The sequence below is a fragment of the Elaeis guineensis genome, chromosome 2, assembly GCF_000442705.2.
Source record: "Elaeis guineensis isolate ETL-2024a chromosome 2, EG11, whole genome shotgun sequence".
NCBI lineage: Eukaryota > Viridiplantae > Streptophyta > Magnoliopsida > Arecales > Arecaceae > Elaeis > Elaeis guineensis.
Genome location: NC_025994.2, coordinates 124,873,349 through 124,899,058, shown reverse-complemented (window position 1 = coordinate 124,899,058; position 25,710 = coordinate 124,873,349). Strand labels below are relative to the sequence as shown.

The 25,710-nt window shown below is 34.3% G+C and overlaps 1 protein-coding gene across 4 annotated transcripts; it reads right to left on the bottom strand.

Moving 5' to 3' along the window:
- Positions 1-5,771: 5,771 nt before the first annotated feature.
- Positions 5,772-23,680, bottom strand: LOC105054405 (probable aldehyde dehydrogenase). Of its 4 annotated transcripts, none has more exons than XM_010935931.3 (16): positions 23,458-23,680; positions 21,434-21,513; positions 20,099-20,202; positions 19,800-19,867; positions 18,777-18,834; positions 18,494-18,607; positions 17,662-17,745; positions 17,046-17,150; positions 14,769-14,882; positions 13,998-14,129; positions 13,809-13,898; positions 13,056-13,145; positions 7,897-8,106; positions 7,141-7,251; positions 6,172-6,251; positions 5,772-6,090 (listed from the first exon to the last, which is right to left on the bottom strand). In XM_010935931.3, the coding sequence occupies exons 1-16, from the start codon at positions 23,541-23,543 to the stop codon at positions 5,952-5,954; spliced, it is 1,665 nt and encodes a 554-aa protein (XP_010934233.1). In that variant the 5' UTR covers positions 23,544-23,680; the 3' UTR covers positions 5,772-5,951. The 4 variants fall into 4 exon arrangements, with proteins under 4 accessions (XP_010934233.1, XP_010934312.1, XP_073107052.1 ...); XM_010936010.3 differs by having other exon boundaries at positions 14,769-14,861; XM_073250951.1 differs by having other exon boundaries at positions 18,777-18,865; positions 23,458-23,518.
- Between the last annotated feature and the right edge of the window lie 2,030 nt (positions 23,681-25,710).

Here is a 25,710-nt window from a genome sequence, read left to right as displayed (position 1 = left end):
CTTGCTGTGCTTCTTGGCCTGAGCTTGCATTATATTCATTCAGAGCGATTGGATCTGGAGCATGGTAAGATATTGCTAGTTCATTTCGACGTGCAAGGATGCTCTTGGCCGAACCTAATCCTTTCGAGCCTTTTTTTGCCTTTTGAAGTGGCGTTACGTAAAGTTCTTGTGGTTGCAAAAGCTATAGTTATTTGTTGGGCCTTAAAATTCGGAAACATCCGGGCGTGTCGTACATGATAGCGAGCGATGTTCCGCGCCGCTATGTTTTGGCTGTACGCTTGTGCAAACTTTTGGACGGTCAACGGTTCGTGGATGGCGGATGACAGGAATAAATGGCCTTCTTATTTTTGTTACAATTAAAGGGCCCGTGTATCACGGTCGCCATGAATTTTTTCCACAGAATATTCGTTGTGATGTCTGGTGTGACGCGAGCGGCGATAGGGACTCGTAGTACGGTGCATCTTGAGCAACAGCTGAACATGCTTGGTTTGCGAGGCATTTAGCGAGTACAATATCTGCAGTTTTTGTTTTGTTTTGTTTTGTTTTCTTTTTTTCTGGCAGGGTATCTATAGATTTGAAGGCATTAAAGCCAGTTAGCCAAAAAAAAGGTCATTTAAGTCGAGGACGATTTTTATCGTCTTGATGACACGTTTCACAACCCATAAACCTTGCCCTAAGGTTTTCTACTCTGGCGGTGCCAAGTGGGAATAAACCCTAACCCGAAGCGAAAGGGCCATGGGAAAAAACAATGTTGAGGCTGGGGACAAAAGATAAGGCTGTGAAAGTACGGGACTATGGAAGTTTCAGCACTTCTTATCTGCATTCTACTTTACTACGCTGCTAGCAAGTAATCACGCTTCGCAATCTATTTTAATACTGATATAATGTCTGTCGTCATGCAAATATCAATTCTCTTGCATCAGTTTATTTGGCTTCATACAGCCTCTTCTGAAGTTTCTGTATTGGATATTGCTACTGTTATTTCAGCACATAACTCTATTAATCACAATGCACAAAATTTTCAATGGATTTAAAAACTTTTGGTTCAAAAGAGGATGAAATGCTTTTTCCGGAAATTTTTATGGAATTGTTTACCTCTCAATCAAAGGGGTATTATTCCTGACAATATGCTTCATTGCGATCTCTGTGCTAATACGGTGAAAGATCCTGAACATGTTACTATGTATTGCCCTTTTGCTAACCAATGCTGCGCACAGCTCGTCATGACTTCTGAGCAATTCTTCATTCCTCTTTTGCCGGCTTTGACAACCTGTTTAGCAAATGCCAAGGTAGAGAAGAGGACCAAAGCGATGATGAGTCACATGGTCTGACTAATATGGAAGAGCAGAAATGAATGGATCTTTCAGCAGCTTACTACTCCTCCCCCTCAACTGGTCAGACAACTACTTTCTTATTTTATGAGTATTAATGAAATTTTTACTTCTAATTATCAGCCAGAGTCTTGGAGCAATTTTTGTGTGCAATTCCAGCACACTTCTTATACAAACACCTCAAACAGGTTGTTCCCTCCCTTTGGCAAATTCTTTTTAAATTTCGATGCTTCAGTGCAGCCTGACAAAATTGGAGTTGCTTTCGTCATAAGAGACGCCAAAGGCTGTCTCTTGCTTGCTCCAGATAAATGCTTTCCACATCGCTCTGTTCCCCATGCTGAACTCCTGGCTTCTTGGATGGGCCTAAAAGCTGCAGTTATTCATCACTCTGACTAACAATTCTTTCTAAAGGATGATTCCTTAATGATAATCTATTGGATTACTACTCCCTCTTCATATGATTTTGCAAATCTTCCAATCTTTAAGGATCTGATGGCTCTTAAGGATACTCTCCCAGCTTGCTACATTTCACATATTAAAAGGGAGCACAATCAAGCTACAGACTAGTCCAATTTGCTCCAAGGGGTGGCTTTTCCTTGGCGTCAGAAGATCCAACTCCTTCTTTGGTATAAATTTTACAAAATGACAGACTTCATATTGAGCACGCCACTCTATGGCACTACAAGTTTTTACCCTCTTGTTTGTTGCTATTGTCTCACATAGATACATTCCTTCAAGAGGGCTGTTTTTATCATGGCACGCTTCATGACACAATGCTGTGGTTTCGACAGAAGATTTTTAAGTTTAACAGCTATTATACTTTATGTTATACTTCGGATGATACATGCCTTCTTTCAGAATTTATTTGCTTCAGCTTACTCTTTAACCTTTATTTTCATGAATGCAAGGGATAGGGTAAAACTGCTTTTCTTCGATTCTTATAATTTGGAGTAGGTTCTACACTGCCAGCATTGCTGCAACTTACAAACTTTCAGCATATATAATCTCTGCACTCTCTGACCATCATTTTTGGTTTTCAGCCAGTTACTCTCAAAGATCTCACATTCTCTCATAAACTTTGTCTCTGTCAGCAGCCTCACTGCTAATTTTGTCAGCTTCTTTACTTTTTATGTTACTTCAACTATGTATACTTCCACTTTGTCTATAAAAACTCATCTTGTCTATTCACTCTAGTGGCCTAATTTTGTTTCTCCCAGTTATGTACAAGGTCACCTAAGTTTTATGTACATATTCTGTTTTCTTAATTTAAGTTTTCACCTTGCCAAAAAAAAAAAAGGTAACCACGCTTCACAGCGGATTTTAAACAATTTTTTTAAAATATAATCAAAAATATTTTATAAATATTTTTTTAAATATACAGTAATAATTATTTTTCATTTTAAAAATTATCTTGATTATATTTCTTCTTTCCTGCGCATTCTTTGTTGGACCAAAAAAAAAAGAAAGAAAGAAAAGATCAAAAATTATATACTATTGTTAGGATTTGATAAAATAATTAGCTTATACACACACACACACACATATATATATATAAAAGAGAAATAGTAATGAAAAAATAAGAAAGAAAAAAAAAAGAGAGGGGGAAAACTACAATTAATATTTTTTTTTTTTTTGCACACAGTTTTTATATGGTGGATAAATAAGGATATGAAGTTAGAATCATTATAAATATCTTATCAAAAATTTTAAAATTTGATGTAACTTTTTTTGTTTATAAAACTACTGACCATTATAGACATTATATCTCTTTAGAATGATATTTTATCTCAAATTAAAAATATATTTAATTTAACTTATAAAATTAAATATAGTAAGGAGAAGTCATCTAAATGATCTAATACTTCCACAATCAAATGGTATGAGCATTCTATATACATAACTGAACTAACAAGTAACATAAAAATATGGAAAAAAAATCACTCAATTTATTGGCTCTAGTAATAAATAATATAATAAAATAAATTTCAAATAATAAAGTTCTAAAAAATTCTTACAATTTTTTGTTTATCAATAAATAAATAAAGAGCAAGATATAACAAATACCTTGTGAAGTAAGTCTACTCAATAGATGGATCTAAAACTGCAAAGTCACTTACAAAAAATATTTTTTTTGTTAAAAGTCTAATTAAGATATTAGAATAATTAATAATTCTTGAATTAAATTTTATACTAAATTTTTCTAGCTTCAAGATGCCTAATCTGAAAATTAGATTAACATCTAATGTAGTAATAAATTTTTTCAACCACCAAATAATAATCAAACAATAATCTACAAAAAACAACAAATTTTGATAAATTTTTAGATATGTCCACCGTAAATCTCTAAATTATGAAATAGGTTTATAATCCTAACACCTCAAAGGAGAAGAAAAATATTAGCTATTCAACTCTAGTAAGCCGACACCAACACCAATCTACTATTTTTCTATATTGAAAAAAAAAATCACTATAATTTGACTTGTGTTAAGGCTACGAAATCATATTAAGTACAAATAAGTAAATAATAAATCATAACAATATACTAAATGTCTCATTGATAACAATGTATTATCAAGCATATTTTCACATAAAACAAACATTTGTCATATTACTTAAATCTATTACCCAAACATAGCGATGCCTTGATCCTCGGACAAAAATTAACAGGTTGAAAAAAAAATATAAATTTTATAAGTAAAAGTTATGGTATAAATTTTTTTGCTAATTTATCATAATCTGATATAGAATAATGGAAGAAGCCATGGTCGAGAAAAAGAAATAGGATGGAGCTGGAATTTTTTTAATAATATTTATTTGGTTCAAGAGAAAATTTGTTGTAGTAATAGAAAAATAAAATATCCACTAAATTTCTTTTTTTTGAGTCTAAATGTAGATTTGCTAAATAATTTCACAAGAATTCTATTGTGTTTTCGAATTAATTTATCTTATTCCAAATTGTCACTAACTATAATAACTGGTTTGCAATCCAATCACATGTTGGGAGAAGAAGGCTCAACCCACCCGCGATTAATTTTTAATTTCTTGTTTTATGGGTTTTTTTCTTCCTCTTGGTTTAAATGTTAAGCTCGTATATCACCCCTACAAATGGTCATCGCTGTCCACAATTGAAGCACTATGGCTTCCATAAGAATATGACTAAAGCATCATGTTACACCATTGTAGCAATCCTCTTATCCATTAAAAAAAATTATAGCAATCATCTGTATGTAGGTGACATAGTCAAAGTACCTTCACAATTTGAAAAAGTGGCTTTTAAATAACAATATCAATATCTTTATGCCACTAACCTGCAGATACATTAATGTAATGAATTCTAAGATGAAGAGCAATAATAACAAATGAAGCTAGGAAGCTATGGTATATCCATATAATTAATACAATCTTAAAGACTTGCCATTAAGAATCAGATACAACCGGCTTGTTCTCGAATCATTCAATTAGTTCTGCCGAACGGGTTGTTTTTGAACCATTCAAATAATTCTGCGGAACTTCCGACTCCTGATAAGTTTGATCGGATCAAGATTCAAGAAAAATGGGTGCCACAAGGAAAGGATGGATGAAATGCCTTCATATTCTCCGCATTCTCACCCCATCTACTACTCGACACGGGTCAGTGGGTGATCTGAGTTGCGTATCGGAACAGGAAATCACCCTTCTTTTAATTTGTGAAAAAAAAAAACAAATAACGACATAGCATAAACAAATAACGACATAGCATATCCATAGCTTCTTGACACATAGCATATTTAAAGCTTAACAAATGTCGTGCTAAGAGTACTAGACTCTACTTTAGTGCATAGTAAAGATTCCAATCATAAATCTGAAACTTTATTTGATTAGAAATCTCGGAAAGACTACGACAATGTAAAAGTTGGTTTGACAGGCGGTTCCCCATCAACGTGAACAAAGTTAGACCTTCCGTCTCCAGCTGCCGTGTCCCCCTTTTTTTTTCTTTTTGGTAACATGCCATGGACCTTTTTACCATAAAAACAGTGTGCCAAGTGCGCACAGCTTTTCGATATTGGCTGAATAGGCTCCTTATTTGGCACTTCTAGGGTTTATTCATGAACAAAATGAGTCCTAGATATTATTAGCTTCGCAAAATAAAACAATCCAGAAAAAACGTACCAAAATCGTATGATATACGTAGCGAACGGAGCTGGACCAAGCAGTTCCCTACATTGCTTCTCAGTCGAGGCCGTAGGTCCAACCAACGATACATAATCTGTTCTGTAGAATTCAGAAGTCCAAAATACCGAGGGGAGGCTCTGTCAGGTGTGCTGTTCGTATAAACCACGTGCCTCATACGAGTTGTATTATGGTACAGGTTAACCGACAATTACACCATCAAGGAATAGTAATTAACATGCACCATCGCTGTCATGAACATTGTCCTCAGAAACAGATAACAATTTGCACTTCAAACCAACATGACATTTTCTTCGATTCCATAGAAGGAGAAATTGCCTTGCATGTTAATTTATACTCGGTGAAACCTCGTAAAAAGGCCTCATTATCTTCAATGGAGGAAAAAAAAAAAAAAATCCCTGTCTCTCTCATACACACGCACACACTGACGGTGACCTTGTTCTCATTAATTTATGTAGCTGATGGAATTTCCCCATGCTGTGGCAAGGGACCAATATCATAGATAATTTCCCTATGGCAAGACCAAACAAGTTTAATTGCTTCCGGAGTTCCAATTCCTGCACCCCGAGGATCACCAGCTGGTCCAAACCTGTGAATCATTTACAGTCCACTCTTCATGCTCCACGAAACATAGTTAATCAAACATAAGTTCATAAGATGTTTTACCAACCAGTGGTTCTGTGGAGCCCCCGTTGTCCTAGCCCTAATTCCAGCATATGTCGTTCCATTAACAGACTTCCCAAGAACTTCCTGCGGAGAGAAGTTTAGCGATTTTTTTTTTTTAGCAAAAAATCATGGTTAAACATCAAAATTCATTAAGAGATTTAATAATTATAGATGAAAAAGCTGTGGTCTTCTTTTTTCATGGAAACTGGTCTATTATCATGGAAAAATCTCACTAACAGAGCTGAAATGTTGCAGCTCGATTAAGTCATAATTTAAGACCCATGTACAGAACCCAACTATGTTGTTTGCATGATGCTCAACCAACACCATAACATGTTCCCTGAACTAATATTTACCTGATACTGTCCACGTTTTTCAATTTTCTCAAGAAATGACTTAATAATAGGAAAAAGTAGACTTCACCATAACAAGATCATGTGCTGATGGAGTTGAAAAGACCAGAGCTAAGTCAAATGCAAGTTCTAGGAAAGAAACTTCCAGAAGACCTTATACAAACTGCTAGTAAAGAGTATCCAGACATTACCAAATTGGTGAGATGAGGCACTTAGTTACGATTAGATTTTGAATAGAATGAATACTATTAGTCAGTCAAAAAAAAAATTGCATCGAACATTGCAAATCTAATGTGCAGTTACAATTGAAATCTTTAGTGTCTTTTTTTCGGGGACATCTCCCCATTAAGGTCTTATATTTCTTCAAAAAATGCTGAGAAAACTTATCAATGTTTCTTGTTCTTCTTTGGTAGGAGGGGATCAAAATACAAACTAAAAGACAAAAGGTTGGAAGGTAATTAGGTAATTTATTTAGATTCCATGAATTTCAGATGATCTCACATACAATTTCAGAATATCAGAAAAAGGTGACCAGAAACCTCTGAGAACTTTCGACACAGTTAAGTGAATCAATGTGTCTGTAGACTGAAAGCTAATATTTAGGTTGTCGTAAATCTTGCCTGCAGGAATAATGGATCATTTGAAACCACCGCAGCTGTCAAATGTGCATGCATCCTCTCACAAGCTTCCAACACCATCGAAAGCTGATCATGTTTGTAATCTGTAATAATCTGGGCACAGACACCAGCTTAAGTAACAAATTCCATTGGAAGGCAGCAAAGAACAGGGAAGAAATAAGAAAACTATTACACCATGCAGAGTATACTGGTAACCAAATAATGTGTATCTTTTCACATCCGAAGTTCCACAATATTCATACAGTGTATCTTATTATTAATAGAACCAGATGAAAAAGAATACCGCAGGAAACAAAAATTCTTCCCCTTCCAAAAATCACCAATCTCTTACAGCTGCAGTGAAACCACTTCCTGGTCCTTTTCTTGTTTTAGATTTATCTTTCACTCTTGAATAAAATATCTTGGAACTCTAAAAAAATTAGCTGTCTTACATAATGTAGATTCTTTCAGAAGCCTACCTAGGTACAGATTCCAAAATATTGATTACTACAACAAACATCTTGGACGAGAATTTCTTAATTCTTCTACACATATACTGCTTATGTGTATTCAATGTGCAAAAATTACTGATGTCAAAGCTAATTGCTAGGATCTTGTCTCTGAAAATAGGATAGCATGATGAATGTAAATGAATGATGTGGATATTCATCTAAATACTGTAATTTACAAATAAGAAAATAACTTTAACTAAACACAAGCATTCAATAAAAGAAGAATTCCATAGCTTCCTATTAATACCTGGAATGGGCCAAAAATTTCTTTTGTGACAAGATCAAAATTGTTGCTCTTAAGTATTTCTGTTAAGGGAATAAATACTGCTGTTGGTTTTAAAGCACCATATATTTTTGGAATAGAATGATTCTCCAAGGGTTCACCACCAAAAAGTAGTTTTGACCCTGGAATATTAAGCAGCTTGTCAATGTGTTCCAGCATGCTCTCAGTTGTAACCTGTGGCAAAAAAAAAAAAAAAAAGTGAAGGACACTTTGAAACGTATACTAAGAGGAACTGTACAGCTTTTGGGAAGATCTTGTTCAATTCAACAGTCATGGAATATGTATCATCAGTTTGGGGCACCTTGAAGAAACGAAACACTAGTCCCAAAATTAAACATAACCATCATGAACTCTAACATGAATTTCGATAGAGTTTTCAATTGCAGCAAATTTTCTTTCTTCACATGTAATGCTGAGTGTCACTGTCAAGGAGAAGTATAAGGGCTAAGGTGTTAAAGATACATTTTCATGAGTCAAGTTTAGAAAATGGGCACATGCGAAAACTGTGATGTGCTGAGCACGAGTGGTCAAGTTTAGATCTATGGGTATAGTAGGACTAGTTGATACTGATATACCAGAGTGATGTGTATGCCCCACCTTTTGCAACAATCCTAGTGTTTACAAGAAAAATACATAAAACAGGGAGTGAATTTACTTGTTCCATCTATTTCAACGTTGAAATGGTGGAGTCTGGAGGGTAGCGGAGGAGGGACACAGCCTCTATATTTTGTGCTATATCCAAGTTAAGGTGTAGCAATAAAATAAAATAAAAACTATTACACATATATAATAAGGTTGCTTTTGCAGGTGTTCTATTTCTAGATCACAAGAGAAATACATCAGTGCACTGAGATGTAATTGACAGATGAAATAAATATTTTTATATAGTAATGAAATATATATTATTTTTAAATAACTACATAATTAATAAAAAATATTTTAGAGAAGGTACATTTTCTAAACAAAAGAGTGGTGTTGGCAAAGCTTCCCTCCATTATGTCCATGAGTAAGTACACGCACACGAAAAGATTTTTGAAGGATATATTTTTTAGTGTAGTAGAAAATGAACAACATTTTAACTTATAATCTTGCAAACTCTTCAAACATTTCTATTGTTGGTTTGTTATAATCTTAATGTGATAATATTAATAATATTGATAATAAAATAAGAATTTTAATAAAAATATATTTTAGGAAAATAATATTTTTATCAATAATGTTTTTGGAAGATTAATAATGTTTAAGAATATATTAATGTATTGATAAAATGATATTTTAGTAAAACTAATAAAAATATTTATTAGTAAATAAATATTTTATATATTAATAAAATATTTATTATTTAAAAAATGAAATAAATAAAAATAATATTTTAAGGATGTTATATTTTTTAAATAAAAGATGTGTCTCATGCATTGTGCAAGCTTTATGCTAGTTTATAACATGAAATATCTTACCATGCCTGCCAATGTTTTCTAAATTACTATATAGAAGGGCTAAACGTATGCTATTACCAATGCTAACGGGTATGTTGGATAGAAACATAGTGAAAGATGCGGTAAAACAGTTATTCCTTAATGCTTGCAATGCAAGTGGCATGACCACCAACCACGGATTAAAACCATGTAACACAAAAATATCACCTATTCAAGAAGCTATAGGTTTAACTTGAAATGACAAAAATTACAATGACTTAAACAAACCAAACTATAAACTTTGCATAGTTCCCAATTATTTCCGGTACAAATATCATCTATGTTCACTAATATTTTAGCTGCATATGAGCATGAATTATGGGTGTCTACTGGGAGGTATATGATCAGTGTGAAACAAATGTACCATCATCCACAGATAGAGGAGACAATCAAGATGGCCACCAGTATCCTACTCAGATAATCAGTTAGCACTTCTCCACGTAGACAACCACATTTAGCTAAAACATTTTATTGACTGATAAGATCATTTCATTGTTAGAAGAGTAGGGGTATCAAGCCATCAACAAGAACCAGAAAAGCACTATTAGCCGAAAATCCAGTCCTCCATTCCAATATGGTGAAACGACAGATTATGAAATGCTATCATCAGTGTCAAAATGCATTTATTAGTTATTAATAGCTAGTGGTCATTATGCTTTGATTATGTATTCATAAATATGAAATGTGTCTCTTAGTGTTTCTAGGCTTATCATTTATAATTTATGCATATCTCTCCTATAATTTATTAAAGTAATTATGGGATATCAAGAATCATATGTTATCTATATAAAGTCAGGAGTTAGTAGATAATGAATGATAGTGAAGAATTGGATTTGTTGTATTATTCTATTTGAATTTAGTGGTGAATTATACTTATTATCTCCCTCTCCTCTACCTCGATCTCTTCCTCATCTTGGGCTTAATCTTCTATCATTTTCATGTCAGTATCAGAGCATCAGTTTGATCACTTATGAACAAATGCTGTTCAACAACGAAGAACACTGCAAACTTCTTCGAAATCACAAGGAGCTAATTCATCAACATGAAGAGTTCTTTTCTAGGGTAGAAAGAAGGATAGATGAAGGTTTCAAAGAACTAACCAATCAAATAAAGAACAAGCAAACAAATTTGATCATCACTTTAGATAACTTGATGCTATTTGAAGTCGTAACAACCAAAACTTCTACGAACAGGCAACCATCATCATCCAGTGTTGTTTATTCCCCACAGACGGGAGATTAGCTTAAGGAAAGGGACCACTCAAGCATATTGATGAAGCCTTGGCAACCTCATAATGTGGTAACATTCCATCCTCCCAATCCTCCTCCTTAAGCTTTTGCACCTCCTCCATTTTAAGAATTCTCCTAGGCATCCTCATAATATGGTAACATCCCAATCTCCCAACCACCCCCCACAAACTTTTGCATCTACTCCTTAGTTCTAGAAACATCTTCGCCCAGAGGAGACTTCCAGATAATATTATGAAGGCAACAGAACTTTATAATCTAGATTTCTATGGAAAAAATGGAATCTAAACTTCTTCTTCATGCATTGAACATTTTTGGCATCAACTTATGGGATACTGTTCAATTTTTTTAGCCAAACAGCTCAAGGTCAATCTGGTGGCAAAAGTCAAAAGGAGCTAAACAAACGATCTTGAAGAGGAGACATTTCTAGATGGCTGGAGAAGAAGCAACTACTTCAGGCAATACTTATAATATGTTATCCTTAATCTCTTCATATAAAGCTCTGCCTTGTTCAACAAGACGATGAATCAGTTGACTCCACAGAAATTTTGACTTACTTGCTTGAACTGGAACAATGGAACCTTAAGAAATCTTTTGTGCTCGCTATCAAGCCGGCCTCTGTTGTCAAACCGAGTGTGACATGATGACATGTAATATGTGAATAGTTCGCGAAGCATATCATAAAGAAAATTGTTGAAGAAATGTATGCTTGATGTCCATTATCATCTTTTTCAGTGCATCATACTTATGAGACTGATTTGATGACCACAAAGGAGCATCTGCTAATAGATGTTTCAAAAACAAGGAGTTGTGCCACATAGCATCACCATGTCCCAAAAGACTTGTAAATTTAAGCAAAGATTCCATGAAAGATGTGCCAGAAGATTCAAACACCCCTTAAGATAATGATGTATGAATTATATATGGAGATGAAGGAGAGACCCTTTATCTATCACCATCCCACATTATTCATGATTGAAGGTGCAACAGCATATTGTGTTATGCTAAGTGTGGTAGACAGCTTTATGATCTTGTCATAAATAATGGACCATTTTTAATATTATGTCCAGTGAGTTGGTTCAAGCACTCATTGAAGACCCAGCCTAGATCTTGGCTATTTCATCTAGCTAGTCTCAATTTTGAAAAGATGGTCATGATCACAAAGAAATGCTTTGTCAACTCTTCCATTGGAAGAAATTTTGTTGATCGAGTTTATGTTACATAGCACACCTGACAACCCCACATATCCTGATCAGACATCCATGGCTTTATGATCAATGAGCAAAACATGATGTGCAGGCTAATACTTATTACTTCATGCATCAAGGAAAGAAGATTCAACTTATGATAATGGGATAGATCACATAAGCGGTCAAAACAAGCTTGTCTGGATTCTTAACTAAGTATTTTGGGACCACGCCTAAAAGATAAAAATTAAGTGACGGGTGAGTTCCATGCAGGGGAAGCATCAGTTATAGGAGCAATGAATAGCTAGTGGTTATTATATTTTAATCATGTGTTCATAAATATGAAATGCATTTCTTAGTGTTTACAAGCTTATTAATTATGGTTCATGCATGTGTCCTAGAATTTATGGAAGTAATTATTGTTTGTCTTTTAGTATGTTGTGATATATTAATTAAGAGATATGACATATAAAGTCATGCAATAAAGAATGAATTGTTCTATTCTTCTTAAATGTAGTGATGGATTCCACTTGTTATCTCTCTTTTCCCACTTGCTTCTCCTCTATCTCGATCTCTGCCCCCGCTTTTGCTTAGTCCATCATTTCCATGGCATCGTACACTCTTTGTTTTCTATAGGATTTGACCTTTACTATGAGAGTAATTCTGGGGTAGACATAAATCTCACTCAAGATTTACACAGATGACGTGTAACACACCCATTACACCTTTCACTAAAAGGTAGTACTTGATGGAGTACGAGCTGTTGATGCAGGACTCTGTGTGACTTTTTTGTAAGATTCCTGTGTTAATCTAGAATTACTCTTTCCAAAAATCCATACAGCTTCTCACAAGGACATAACATACAGGAAAAGATCCTATTAATTTTCTGGCTTCGAAAGAATATTTCCAAAATGACTTCAGATGCTGTCCCACCTTTCTAGCCTATACTAATCAGGGTCTTATCAAATAATATCTTAATAAAATTTTAATGCTTTGTCCTTTTCTTCAGGAAACATACATAGGAGTTTAATGATTTTTTTAGGGGCACATGAGATTAATGATTGAACTCCAAGTTGATATTAAAAATAAGTAACTGATCTCCAACCTGGGTTCAAAAACTTTTTATACTTTACAGACTAGAGAATTTTTACTATTATATAATTTAAGTGAAGAAACACTAGTTTGTAAGCTGGCAGTAAAATCAATACACTTACAGTAAGAACAGGGCCAATCGTTAAATCTTCCAGCTTCCTTCTCTTAGCCAGACATAGCATTTTAGGAATTAGTTCACTTGAAACCCAGTTCTGCACATAGTAGCAAAAGTTTAACACTGATGTACCAGAAAAATCGTACATACAGTGAATTAATCTTATCCTATCACAACTGAACATCAGGTTATGGAAAAATTTAAAATGAGAACACACAATTATAGCAACATGGTCCTACTCCTTCCGCTAATTGTTTAAGAAAAACAAATCAATATACATAAATTATACATATGCAGATATTTACATGTACACATAAATATACATATGCCAAACCCACACATTTGATGCTCGAAAAATCCTTCACTTTAAAGCCCTTTCTTCTAGAAAACTGAAAAAAAAAAACATGACATACCCAAGAAGTTTCCAGTTCACCGCATAGGATAGAGATTCCCAATCACATTCCACATTTGTTGGAAAAAGAGAATAAAATATCCATCTGTACTGAGAGTTTCACCTCTCAGCACATTACCCTATAAATTCTGACAGCATGTCAGTTTTTTCAGTAAGTCAGTTGTTAATGTTAAACTCAATATTATAAAAAATAGATAACTGTTCCCCTCGACCTAAATTACCTGAGCATGTTATTCTCACAAGAGTACACTTGGATTAAATATTGGCAACTTCCATGTTACGTATATCAGATTATCTCTTTATTGTATCTCTGAAGCATACATAGAATTTTAAAATGACAGAGGATACCTCATGCATGAATAAGATCGACTGAGCAGAGCATTTTTGACCGCTACAAGCATGGGCATCCTGATCGCACACCCATGCAACATAATCAACCTGTCAAAGAGGTTGAGATGTAACCTGGTCAGTATAAAGTGAACACATGGAAACTTTGAGATTACAGGAAGGGTGGACTAGATGATCATTTGAATGAACCTCTTGTACATCTGGACCCAGTATCTTCCAATCAAAACCAGCATCTTCCAATCTAATACGCCCTTTTAAGTCAGCAGCTAATTTTTCTGCCACTCGGGAGCTCCCAGTAAAAAGGGTCATTCTTGGCTTTGCCTGTTTAACCAGATCAGAGAAACGTTCCCACTAAAGCAAGATGAATATAAGCAAATTATTCAATCAACAAATTCAAACTTTAAAATTTAGATTATTATGTGACAAAGAAACATGTGGAGTCCCACAGAGTTGAACTATAAAATGAGAACAATACAGTCTAATATTGCTTAGTTGATAATCATATAGACAATCATGTCTTTCATTAAGGCACAAGTTTGTAAGCCAAAAGGCTTAATCAGAAAACAACCCGGACATAATGCATTCAGCATGCCAATAAATTAAAATAAAATTGTAAGACCTATAGAACTGTAATTTGTGGTAATTAATAAGCATGAAAATGGTTTCAAATGCTGTTGCCAGTGGGTGTGCCAGCACAACTACAGCATTGGGCCAAAACTGAAAACATAATAATGATGCTCATGCCATTTTATTATAATGGACACTCTGCCGACCTAAGCCACATGTTGCTTCTGGCACAGCACAGGCCAGCATTTGAAACCTTGATTTCAAATATCGATAACAAATTTTGCAAAGGATGCAGTGAAATCATGAGAAAGTGTAACAGTAACTTCAAATGTATAACTGTCTTTTGTAACATCTATAAAATCAATATGTAAGGTGCTTTTGAGCAAACCAAACCTCTAATAAGAACTTGTTCATGGTAACACCATCAGAGTTGATGAAGTCAACATCCTCCTCAGGCAGCCCACAATAATGAAGCAATCGAAGCATCTGTTCCATCACAATGCTTACCTATCACAGCCATTACTGATTACTAATTGTTTATGTAAAGTAAGAAAGAAGCAAGCAGACAACAAGATAAGTTTAAATGAACAGAAATGAAAAGACTGATAAACATGAATAGATTTTGTAACAAAAAAATGCTAGAGCAAAAGCATAATAATAGGAAAGCTTCCCAAACATCTAGCGACAACAAATATATCATGCATTTATCTTTTATTATGTCCATAAACTCTAGAACTGAATAGAGAAAGAGCCCATAATGTGATCCAATGCATATATACTGGTAAATTTGGATAGTGTCAGTGAGAGGTTCTATGGAGGATAAGGTTTCCATCTAAAAGAGACCACTCACGGCATCATCATACATCGCATCAAATAAAATGGCAGGTGCATGAAAACTACAGGTGACCCTCACTTTGAAAACAAAACTTAGGGGAAAACTGCATGAATGTCGATCACCTCTCTTGGCTCAATGTGCATTGAACAGATTCATTTAGCCAATGTGCACCGGCTGCACGACAGGATGAAAATGGAAGGTACTCTCAAAGAGGAATAGAAAGTAATGAATAATGATGATTGTTATGTAAGGACTTGATCTAGAAAAATTATTTTAAATTATTAGATTAGGATTGGTGATGAGACATATAACTTACAAAATTTGTTTGCCATTACAGTAACAACACCTTTAAGTGTCAGCAACAACTTCTAACTCACTAGAAGTGATTATAAGACAATGATGTAAAGGAATTCAAAAGGGAAAAATTGGTTTATTAGAACAAAGGTGAAGTCAGAAATACTATAGGATATTGATAAACTGTGATAGAACTTATGTATCTAATGAACTCAAAAAGCTCTGCCCAGAGATTCTATGCAAAAATAAAGGTTGTGCATAAGTATGGAAGAAGCTTTCTAATTTCTTCAAAAGACACAAAAAAGCATGCAACATGTTTCCATGCTTCTTGACTTGCTTGCATGATGATCAGATGGGAAGCCATATGCCAAATTTTTGGTACTTGTTTCCTATTTCTTTGTATTACCAACTTCTAAATTAATTAGATCAATGCTAGATCTGAAGGAAAGCACTTGCGATGCACTGCACATTACTTTTCGTTGTGTAGAAGACTCATTCAACTCTTTACATAGCACAAATCCTACAACTACAGCTAAGTAAGAAACTTAATTTCCCCCTGTTCCTCTCTCCTAAAGTTTCCCTTTTTATAGAGAACCACTGAGATTTTCTGTCACCTGGATCAATTATCTTTGGACAGGAAAAACATCTGTAGTCTCACCCCTGGTCATCCATCACCTGAACTGCTTCGATGCTCCAGACTTTTGCTTGAGGTGGTGCAGAGGCATGTTCCAGTTCATTCATTGGCTGCATGCGGCCAGGAAACTGTTCCAAGTCAAACTTTGGAGGCCGAAGTTCTGATCTCTCTTTAGTGCTGGTGATGCATTATCAGAAAAGATGGGAATACCCCCACCTTCTACTCTCTTTTTTCAATGGTTTTTTGTACGGAAAGTATTCAGCTTTGTGCTCTTGTGACTGGGTTCTATCATAACCTTGATACAATGGGTGTAGGTCTTTGGCCCTCCCTCTGCCAGGAGCTCAGCCAATGGGGTTGAGGTGGTGACTGCGCCTGTTACATGTATCTTGTGGCCCTATTGTCTGCTTCTTCTATTAAAAATAAAATATGCAATCCAAAAAAATCAAGTATAGAATACAGCATGGTGTCTCTCACCTACATGCATACAAAACAAAGAATTCATCAACCAATCAAGCATGTGGTGGTATCACCTATTTCTTCCAAAATACAACAATAAAGTAAATCAAAAAGGACAGAGCATGTCTTTGAACAGCCAATACAAATATCAGTGTATATAAATGACAGGCAAAAATGTCAAATGGTTTAGACACATGCAAAGGCCTTCTTTCCATGATACACTTCAAGAAGATCTACCAGAAAACATTACCGAGGCATGAGCTCAAAATCCTAGACATGCGGGACACTATCTTTGCATGCAATCACTGAAACATCCTTTAGTTTTTATATCAATAGGTAGTATTTAGCTTTCTGCTGCCAAGAGCTTGATTGTCATTTCCTAGTAAACAATTCACAAAATTTCTATAGATGAAATTGATAAGCTCCAATACCATAAATTTCACTTGCATACCTTGCTATCAACCTTAAGAGTTGGTTTGTTGCCCATATAAAGTGCACCCATCAGTTGCAATAGGGGAATCTCCAAAGGAAAATTGAATGGAGTGATTATTGCAACCTGTTTAGATTGACAACAATGAATTCTAGAACATTTTTGGTCTTTAACAGTCTGAATGCAATTAAATAAATAGAAACTTATTTATCATGTATAAACAAATATAATTGGTAATAGGTGCATCAGCATGTGCACATAAGCAGGTATTTTGTCAAGTTAGAAGGTTTGCTACGTCAAATATGAACTTCTTATAGTACATATAGTGGTCTAGAAGAGAGTCCGTGAAAATATGGCTGATAACACAAGCATCACAGAGTGAAAAACAATATAAATTTTCCAAAAGCAGAAATCCGTAATTAATAGCTTAACACCATCCCCTGGAAATGAATTTGCTACTGTACAAAACGCAGCTCTGAACTTTTAAATTTTAATTCCTTCATGTCTTCCCATGTCCACCCTCAATGCTAACGCTCAAGGCATCAATTATCATGTATTCCAAATGGTCCATATTGGTATGGAAGGTATTTATAAAATCTGAAAATAGTTCATAACAAGTGTTGAATAGAAGCCTTACAGGACCGTATGGCCAACGATAACCATGACTTTGTTGCCCAAGATGGTTGCCAGGTACTGCAAATGAACGAGCCAGAAAGCGGACCTGCCAGATCAAAGGTGGGAAATGAATCGAATGATCGGGGACAACAAGTACCAATGGAACTGTATTTGGTAAAACAGAAGTTACGGTTGACAAAGAACATATACAAGATGCAAAACCACAAAACACAGGATAGTTTTAACCACCAAAAAGGAAAAAAATGAGAAAAAGATTGTAAAGTAATGAAAAGGATTATGATAATCAACCTCAATGCTATCACACAGTGAACAACACATGAGAAAGGATGATGAATTGAAGGTATTATGCCTCACCAAGAAAAAATAACAGAATAGAGAAAAGCTTATATTTCCCATTATTTTCTGACCATTTTCCTCCACCTACATGTAAAGACTAAAACTAACAGTGTTATCTTTTCCACACAACTGAGGAAATTGCAGGGTTACGACACAGCCTGGTTCTGTGCATCTTGGAAAGAACTTTGCTACTTTTTTTATCCGTTTCTTTTTCCTCCATGAATTTTCTTATAACTGTTGACAACAGGACAAGAGGATTTCCCTCTTTCTAACTTTCTTTATCTAGCATTTGTAGAAACCAAAGAGAGTTAAAGTGTATACGAAATAGATCTTGAAGTTGACCATAAGAAAACATAGTATGAATAAATAAATCCATCAAGAAGATGCATTAGTTCAGCTAAAGTAAGAGAGTTAAGAGATCATTTCAGGCAGAAGGAAAGGAACCAAACAGTCCTTTGTCAGTTTAAGGAACCAAATAGTCCTTTGTCAGTTTATACCTGATCTCCAGAGAAATTCTCCAAAAACTTTTGGGTGACATGGACTTCACCAAGAGCTTGTTTGTAACTCTTAGGGGAAACTCTTTGAATAAGCCTCGAAAAGAAATCCGAAACCTAATATCATGCACAAGAATCAAAAGCTATAATTTATGTAAATAAGCATAGTGTTGTGTCTAAAGCATGTTAACTGTTCAAACATGCAGATGCAAATCCAGAGGTTTTACTGCCTTTTGAATCAAATATAATGGAAAGGAGCCATTTTTCTATTTGGAAAAGATATTACCTCTGGCTGAGCAAGCATATGAGCAGCTTTTGCAGATACATCACCCAGCAGAAGATATCTACAAAATATGGTTCCATTCAGATTGAAAACTGTGTCAAGGTAGATAGTAAGTCCAAGAAAATAAGACCATAGTATTCAGGTAAAGCAAACAGATGATCTTTTCCCCATCTCTCTATTCCAGAACAGTTTGTGCACTGTACATTGGAAAAGAAGGGGGGGGGGGGCAGTATCTATGCGCCTGTCTCACTGCCAGAGAAGATAGAAATAAAGATAGGTGGTGTATCAGCAGAGATGGCAAACATGCTAAGGTGTTAGGAATGAGCAGAGATTGATGAGGACATGTGAGCGCTTACTACAGACAATGAAAACTGCAAAACATCAATTAACAGATGCTAAAATTTTTGTATTGGAAAGTGACTATAACAAAGCCTTTGAAGACCTTATGCTACAAAAAAAAAAAAAAAGTGGGGGGGAGGTGGGGTTCAGAAAAGGAGTGAGAAAGTTGTATAAACTATATAAAAGAACAATGAAAACAGGAAATCAAATTTCTCAAATCAAAATGAAAAGTGGATTACTGTTAACATAATTTTTTTAAAAAAAATAATATTAAAAAATTAGCATAAGGTTATTTCCATGAAAAAAATACTGTGCCTCATTAGTAAGCCAAAAAAAAAAAAGTCTAATTCAGTTGCATGAAGGAAACGAAGAAGAAAATCTTAAATTACTGCCTATGAAGGCTTTGCATTGAAAAAGAGAATGGAAAGATAAAATTAACTGATTCATCTTTGCAAACATTACAAAAGGAAGACTGGGTTACCCTAAGACAAAGGGCATAAAGAACCATGGCCCAAATAGATCATTCTTGTTGGGAGCTCTCTCGAAGGATAGGCAAAAAGTAAAAAACAAGATTTTGTAAGATAGTATCTAGAAAAGATGTATCCAAAAAGTTCTTCAATTATATATGTGTAGATGCATGTATTATCTGAAAACCATATATTTATTTTTAGTAACTGAGATCCAGACCTTTCTTGGCCTCTAAGTGGGTTATGAAGCCCATATTTTGGACACTTGGATAAGCTCTCCACAAATGGCTGCAAAAAACAAGTGCAACCCTTAAATTTCCAAGGTTTAAGATCATAATCACAAAGAACGATATTGACATCTACAAAGATGACTACAAAATGGGAATATATAATGGGAACTTAAAAAATGGTGTTGCTTTACATTCATTTGAGATCAAGTGAGAAAACAGACTCTGCAATTGAATTATCTTGATATGGTCGGAAAAGAAAACATAATGTGGAACCATAGAAGTAACATGCCTTAATTTCCGCTTCCTGCACATTGGCAACTTTAATGAATGGTTCACCATTTAATGGATCAGGCACCCAATTCCAATTCGCTGATGCCTTCCAGTCACCCTGCACTGAACACAGACATCATCCCATGCTTTTGATACATCATCTTCTGGACAAGCAGTGTTAAGCAGACAATATATACAACACAAATGAATCTAACCACAGAATTTCATTCTAAGAACATACAAAATGTTAGATAGAACAGAGATAAATGAGTGTTTGCCCCCATCAATCATCTCTTTAATACATGGAAGAAGAGAGCCCACTATGCAATAATTTTCTTATTTATCTTCCTACTAGCTCGAAAGTATCATGATCTGGCTCTAGCTCAAGTACTAATACAGCATAAGTTTCCCTCCACAACAATAGAATTATTAATCTCTAATGAACATCATAATGGCCTTTACAAGGCAATATGTCTACAGTTTTCTGCGTGCTAGAACAAAATATGAGGTTATTATGATCAGGTACATGATTAAGTGAAAGTCCAATTCACAAGAAAAATATTTGCAGACTCCTATAGTAGAAAACATCACATTACACTTTGTCTGTTCTTCCTCGGATGATGATGACATAACAATAAACAAAAAAGCCTTCCCCATCCCATCACAATCTTACATTCGTCTCTCAAATAAAGCATAATGATGAACCAACATGCCTCTTCCCCATCATTTTGAGTCACTAAAAGTACAATTTGGATAAAAATCTCTGCATAACACCGCATACTAATGAGATAACCATAGCTTGTCCTTGCTATTGAAGCAATTATTCTTGCTCTACTCTAAGTAAAAGCATGAGCACATACATCTTATAGAATAGCAACTTCTCCATTATTTCTTCTTTTAGCAGTCCATTGTCTCAGAGCAGTTGAAGTAATAATTGTAACCACTCAATTTATGTATTCTTAAAGCTAATAATGTAATTATATGAGAAGAACTTGATGATGTTGACAGAAAACAAAATCCATTCAAAGAAGCTAGAAACCTCGGAACTCTTCAAGATTTATATCTCAACTGCATGAACCATATTCTTATCCAGACAATGTTTTAGGGAAAAAATTATTATGAGATGCTAATCTATAAAGTCCAGTCAACTAATCATCATGATTTAATGATTATAACAAGCCTTTTGCTTGAACAGCTTGGTTGCATGATTAGATACACACTTTCCATTAACCAGACAGATCTGGTTTTCTACAAGATTCACATATGAGCATACAGCATATATGGAAAACAAATACTACAAGCATTTACAGATGCAGAACAATGTGTACAATCAGTCATCTGAAGTGGAATGTACCCAAATTATATACTTCTGCAGGATGAGAGCCTGAAATTTCTTCCACAGCAATTGTAGCAAAAGGTGGTGAGTGTAAGGATCTACAAAACATTGAGATTGCAAGGAAGTTAGAAACAAGACACAAATACAAAACTCCTAGATTCATCAAATTAAGAAGTACTAAATTTACATGAAACGATCATATAAATATATAGATCTTCATTTAGCGCATATGAACATGCATTACAGCAGATAAACTTGTGTACAAGCAGAAGAGACATTCATCAAATATGCCAACTATAAAAAGAAATTACTATATGTTAAATCGAAGGTTGCAAAATAATTGACGTACAAAAAAGAAATTGCATTGAATAGATTAAAAAAATGAAGTTAAGGTATCCGTATCGTGTACCAATAAACTATATGGAATGGAATTACTAGCTGTCAGTGGCACAAATGACACTAAAAGCCAAACTTTGATCACAGGCTCACAGCCAATTAAATCAGCCTTTTGATGTAAATTCAATAAGATCAAATATAAACCAAGCATCTTTCAGTAAATCTTTTGAGAAGACTTAAGCTTTTGCAGAATAAATCAGTTATCCATGCACTTCCTAGATACCTTGGCATTATGTATATATAAGAACAGAAGTACATAATTATCATTATTTAATTGGTTCAAACCAATACCACAGTTACAAATACAGGAAAGAAAAGCAAGCGCTAATGCCATAAACCCTTTAATTAACTAAATTTGTTTGTGTGGCACAATCAACAAAATCGAAACACATAGGTTAGAATTCATCCTTAAAATCTCAAGTCAATAATATACAATGGTAACTATTCGAAACCATGATTATTTGATTTTTTGACCATAGAATAATTGCAAGCTAGTAACTTACATATTACAGTAGATGGGAAAAAAAAGGAAAAAAGAATACATTACAATACAATAAATTTGATAAAAATAAAGAAATCAAGAACTTGTGGATGATATTCAATATATAGCATAAAACCAGAAATCAATTATTTCAAACCATCTGATTCTGACCAATTCCAAGAAAGCAGGAGGTTCATGAAGAGAATTGATTCGAACAAAAGCCTCCAAACAAACTAAACCTAGCCATGGTAGTATCTAAAACCACATCACAGAGGCATAGGCACGAAAGCAGTAGCCCAAAAAGTTCTGAAGAAACATCCAGAACTCAATAATGTTTAGCTGGTTCAAAAATGATCCATAAAATGAGTTATACCTAGAAGTGACACATCCAATTAGCAAGAACAGAAAGAACCATTACCAACTCATCTAATTCTGCTCGATTTCACTAAGATTAATGAAAAGAATTGATTCAAAGCCACTCTACAAGCTTCTATGCCTGAAACCATTGAGGTTCAAACTAAATATAGGCACAGTGGGTGCAAGAAATTACAACATAAAGGGATAAATCTGAATCGAAGCAATTGCATCCATAGGAAAAACTTAAAGATCCTAAACCCTAATAGTTTTCAAGAACATCCAAAACCCTACGATCGTTCCATATTCAAAACAATCCAGATAACGAACAACAACTAGAAACATGAATCTGAGTCAAAGCAATTGCATGTATTGCAAAAATTTAAAGATCCTAAACCCAAACAGTTTTCAAGAACATCCAAAACCCTAGTATTGTTCCACATTCGAAACAATCCAGATAACAAACAGCAACTAGAAACAAGAAATACAGACATACACACACAAACAAACGACGTGCACACAAACAAACGACTTGCACACAAAAAAAAAACGCTGTAACTATATCAATAAAAGAAAAGTAAAATATTAACGAAAATAATCGATTCAAACCAGCTCTTCCGAAAACCTCTGAATGTTGAGCCTATATCTAGGCACGCTAGGTTCCAAGAAATTGCAGCGTGGATGCAAAAATCTGAATCGAATTAATGCCATATACGGCAAAAACTTAACGATCATACATCCTAACTTGTTCAAGAACATCCGAGACCCAATTATTGTTTCAAGATTCGAAGCGATCCGGAAAAGAACATACGTAAAGCTGGAGGAAGGAGAGAACCAATTCGAGGCCAATCGCCGAGCTCCAGCCCTAATTTCTCCACAACAAATGAACCGATGCATGGTGGGGTTCGAGGACGAGATCAAGATCTACCTCGAGAGTAATCGGAAAGGGAAGAAGGCAAAAAGACGAGAGTTCGTGAGGATAGAGGTTGTGTGTTTCTTTGTTTGGGCGAGGCCGCAATTCTTTCTTTCGAGTGTGTGCCGAGGCCGCTGTCACCTTTCCGATTTTATAGGTTGGGACGGGGAATAAAAATTAAATTTATTAATTAATTCTGTCCAAAATATAAATATTAGCCCTTACCTTTTATATATATATATATATATATATATATATATATATATATATATATATATATATATATATGCCTCTATCAACTAGAGCCTTCTCCGTGTTGATAAAGCCTCCGTTCGCCGTACACATGGTATATTTATCATATATATATACATAAAAATGATAAATAATATTTTAATATATGGTTTGAAAAGATAGATAGTATTTAAATAAATATTAAATAGTATTTAAAAATATATTTATGCTATACCTATGTATGGTATGTCTGTAATCAAAAATAAATTTAACAAAAAGATAAAAAATCTTCTTTATAAATTATTTAAAATAATAAATATTTTTTTTTTTTATCATGTATTTAAAGTAAGATAATAAATAGCATATTTGATAAAGCTGCCTCAAGTATAAAGCCCTCCTTCTATTATGTTTATGAATAATATATCACATATATATGAATTTTTTAAAAATATTATATATATATATATATATATATATATATGAGAGAGATACTACAGAATAATCATAATTTTTTATTATATTTATAAAAAATATATCCACTATATATACATAAAAAATATTTTTTTAAAAAATATATTTAATAAATAATTATTTAATTTCATAAGCAAATATTTCAGCTACAATAGGATAAACGTAAACATAATATCATGAGAATAATCATGGCCTTTTGTCGCTCTTATGTTTTCAAAATTTTCTCTTTTTTTTCCATTCTCCTCTCCTCCTCCTAGTTAACCGCCCCCAAAATTTTCATATAGAAAAATTTTTTTCCTCAACTTCTAATACTTAGATTTTCTCGCGAGCTATCAGTTAGACATACTCGCATCGACTATTTTATTAATCAATTCTTGATTAAAATCTCACAAGACTACTTTCAATCCTCACCTTCTTCTATTAGAGATGAGAATGTAGCCATCGAAGATGTTTTTATGACTAAATTCTGCCACTAATATATGTCCTCTTTTTGTTTGGAGCTCGAAAATACTGCTGTCGTTGGTGGTAGTAGCGATTCAATAAAACAAGATCATTCTAGTTCTAAGTAACATAGCCGACTTAGCCATCTAGAGGATTAGAAGGATGTGAGAGTAGAGAAAGGAAAGATGGAAGTATTCAAAAATAATTAAAAAAATAAAAAAAATAAAGAATTTAAGAGCACGCGTGAAACTTGAGCCATTAGATATATACAAGATATACTCAAATTTGATAATATTCACTGTTCAAGTTCGATACTTATTATTATTATATTTATTTAAATATTAATAAAAATATATATTATTTTTAAAATAAAAAATATATCTCGTACATTGTGCCGGATATATACTAGTTAATCGAAGAGAATATGCTCTCCCCGCCTCACACCGTTGGCACACAAGTAAATTCGGCATTGAATCTGAAGACTAAAATCGAAAGCGACGAAGTCCATGGAACGCATTCTAAAGTCGGCACAGACCGCCGACCTCATCCAGGTCCCCTGCGACCAAATTTATCCGGAGTCTCTCTTTCATCCTTGAAAAAAAAAAAGAAAAAAAATCTAGATGGCATCTGATAAATATGATTTATTTTCTTTGTTGTCCATTGCCCCTTTGTTTGGTAGAAGTGAAAAGTTTTGGGTGTGCTGGCTTCAGAGGTTTTATTACGAGTTGACCTGGAGGCTTTTTTTTTTTTCTTTTTTTCTTGATACATCACTGGAGGCTATTGTTAATTATTACATCGCAGGTCGTCCATATGTTGCAGTTCGTATTGTGGTCAGTGATAAACGGGTCATCATCCGTGTTTTGCAAAATATCGGCCCCCTGTGCCTTTTTCTCAAAGCATGAATGAGTGGCCTCTAAATTGCGAGCTGACGTCGAGCTCATAAATGACCTATGATTTAGCGTATGACTACCCTCCCAAGTTCCAAACCTGGATTAGAGAGGATCCTTT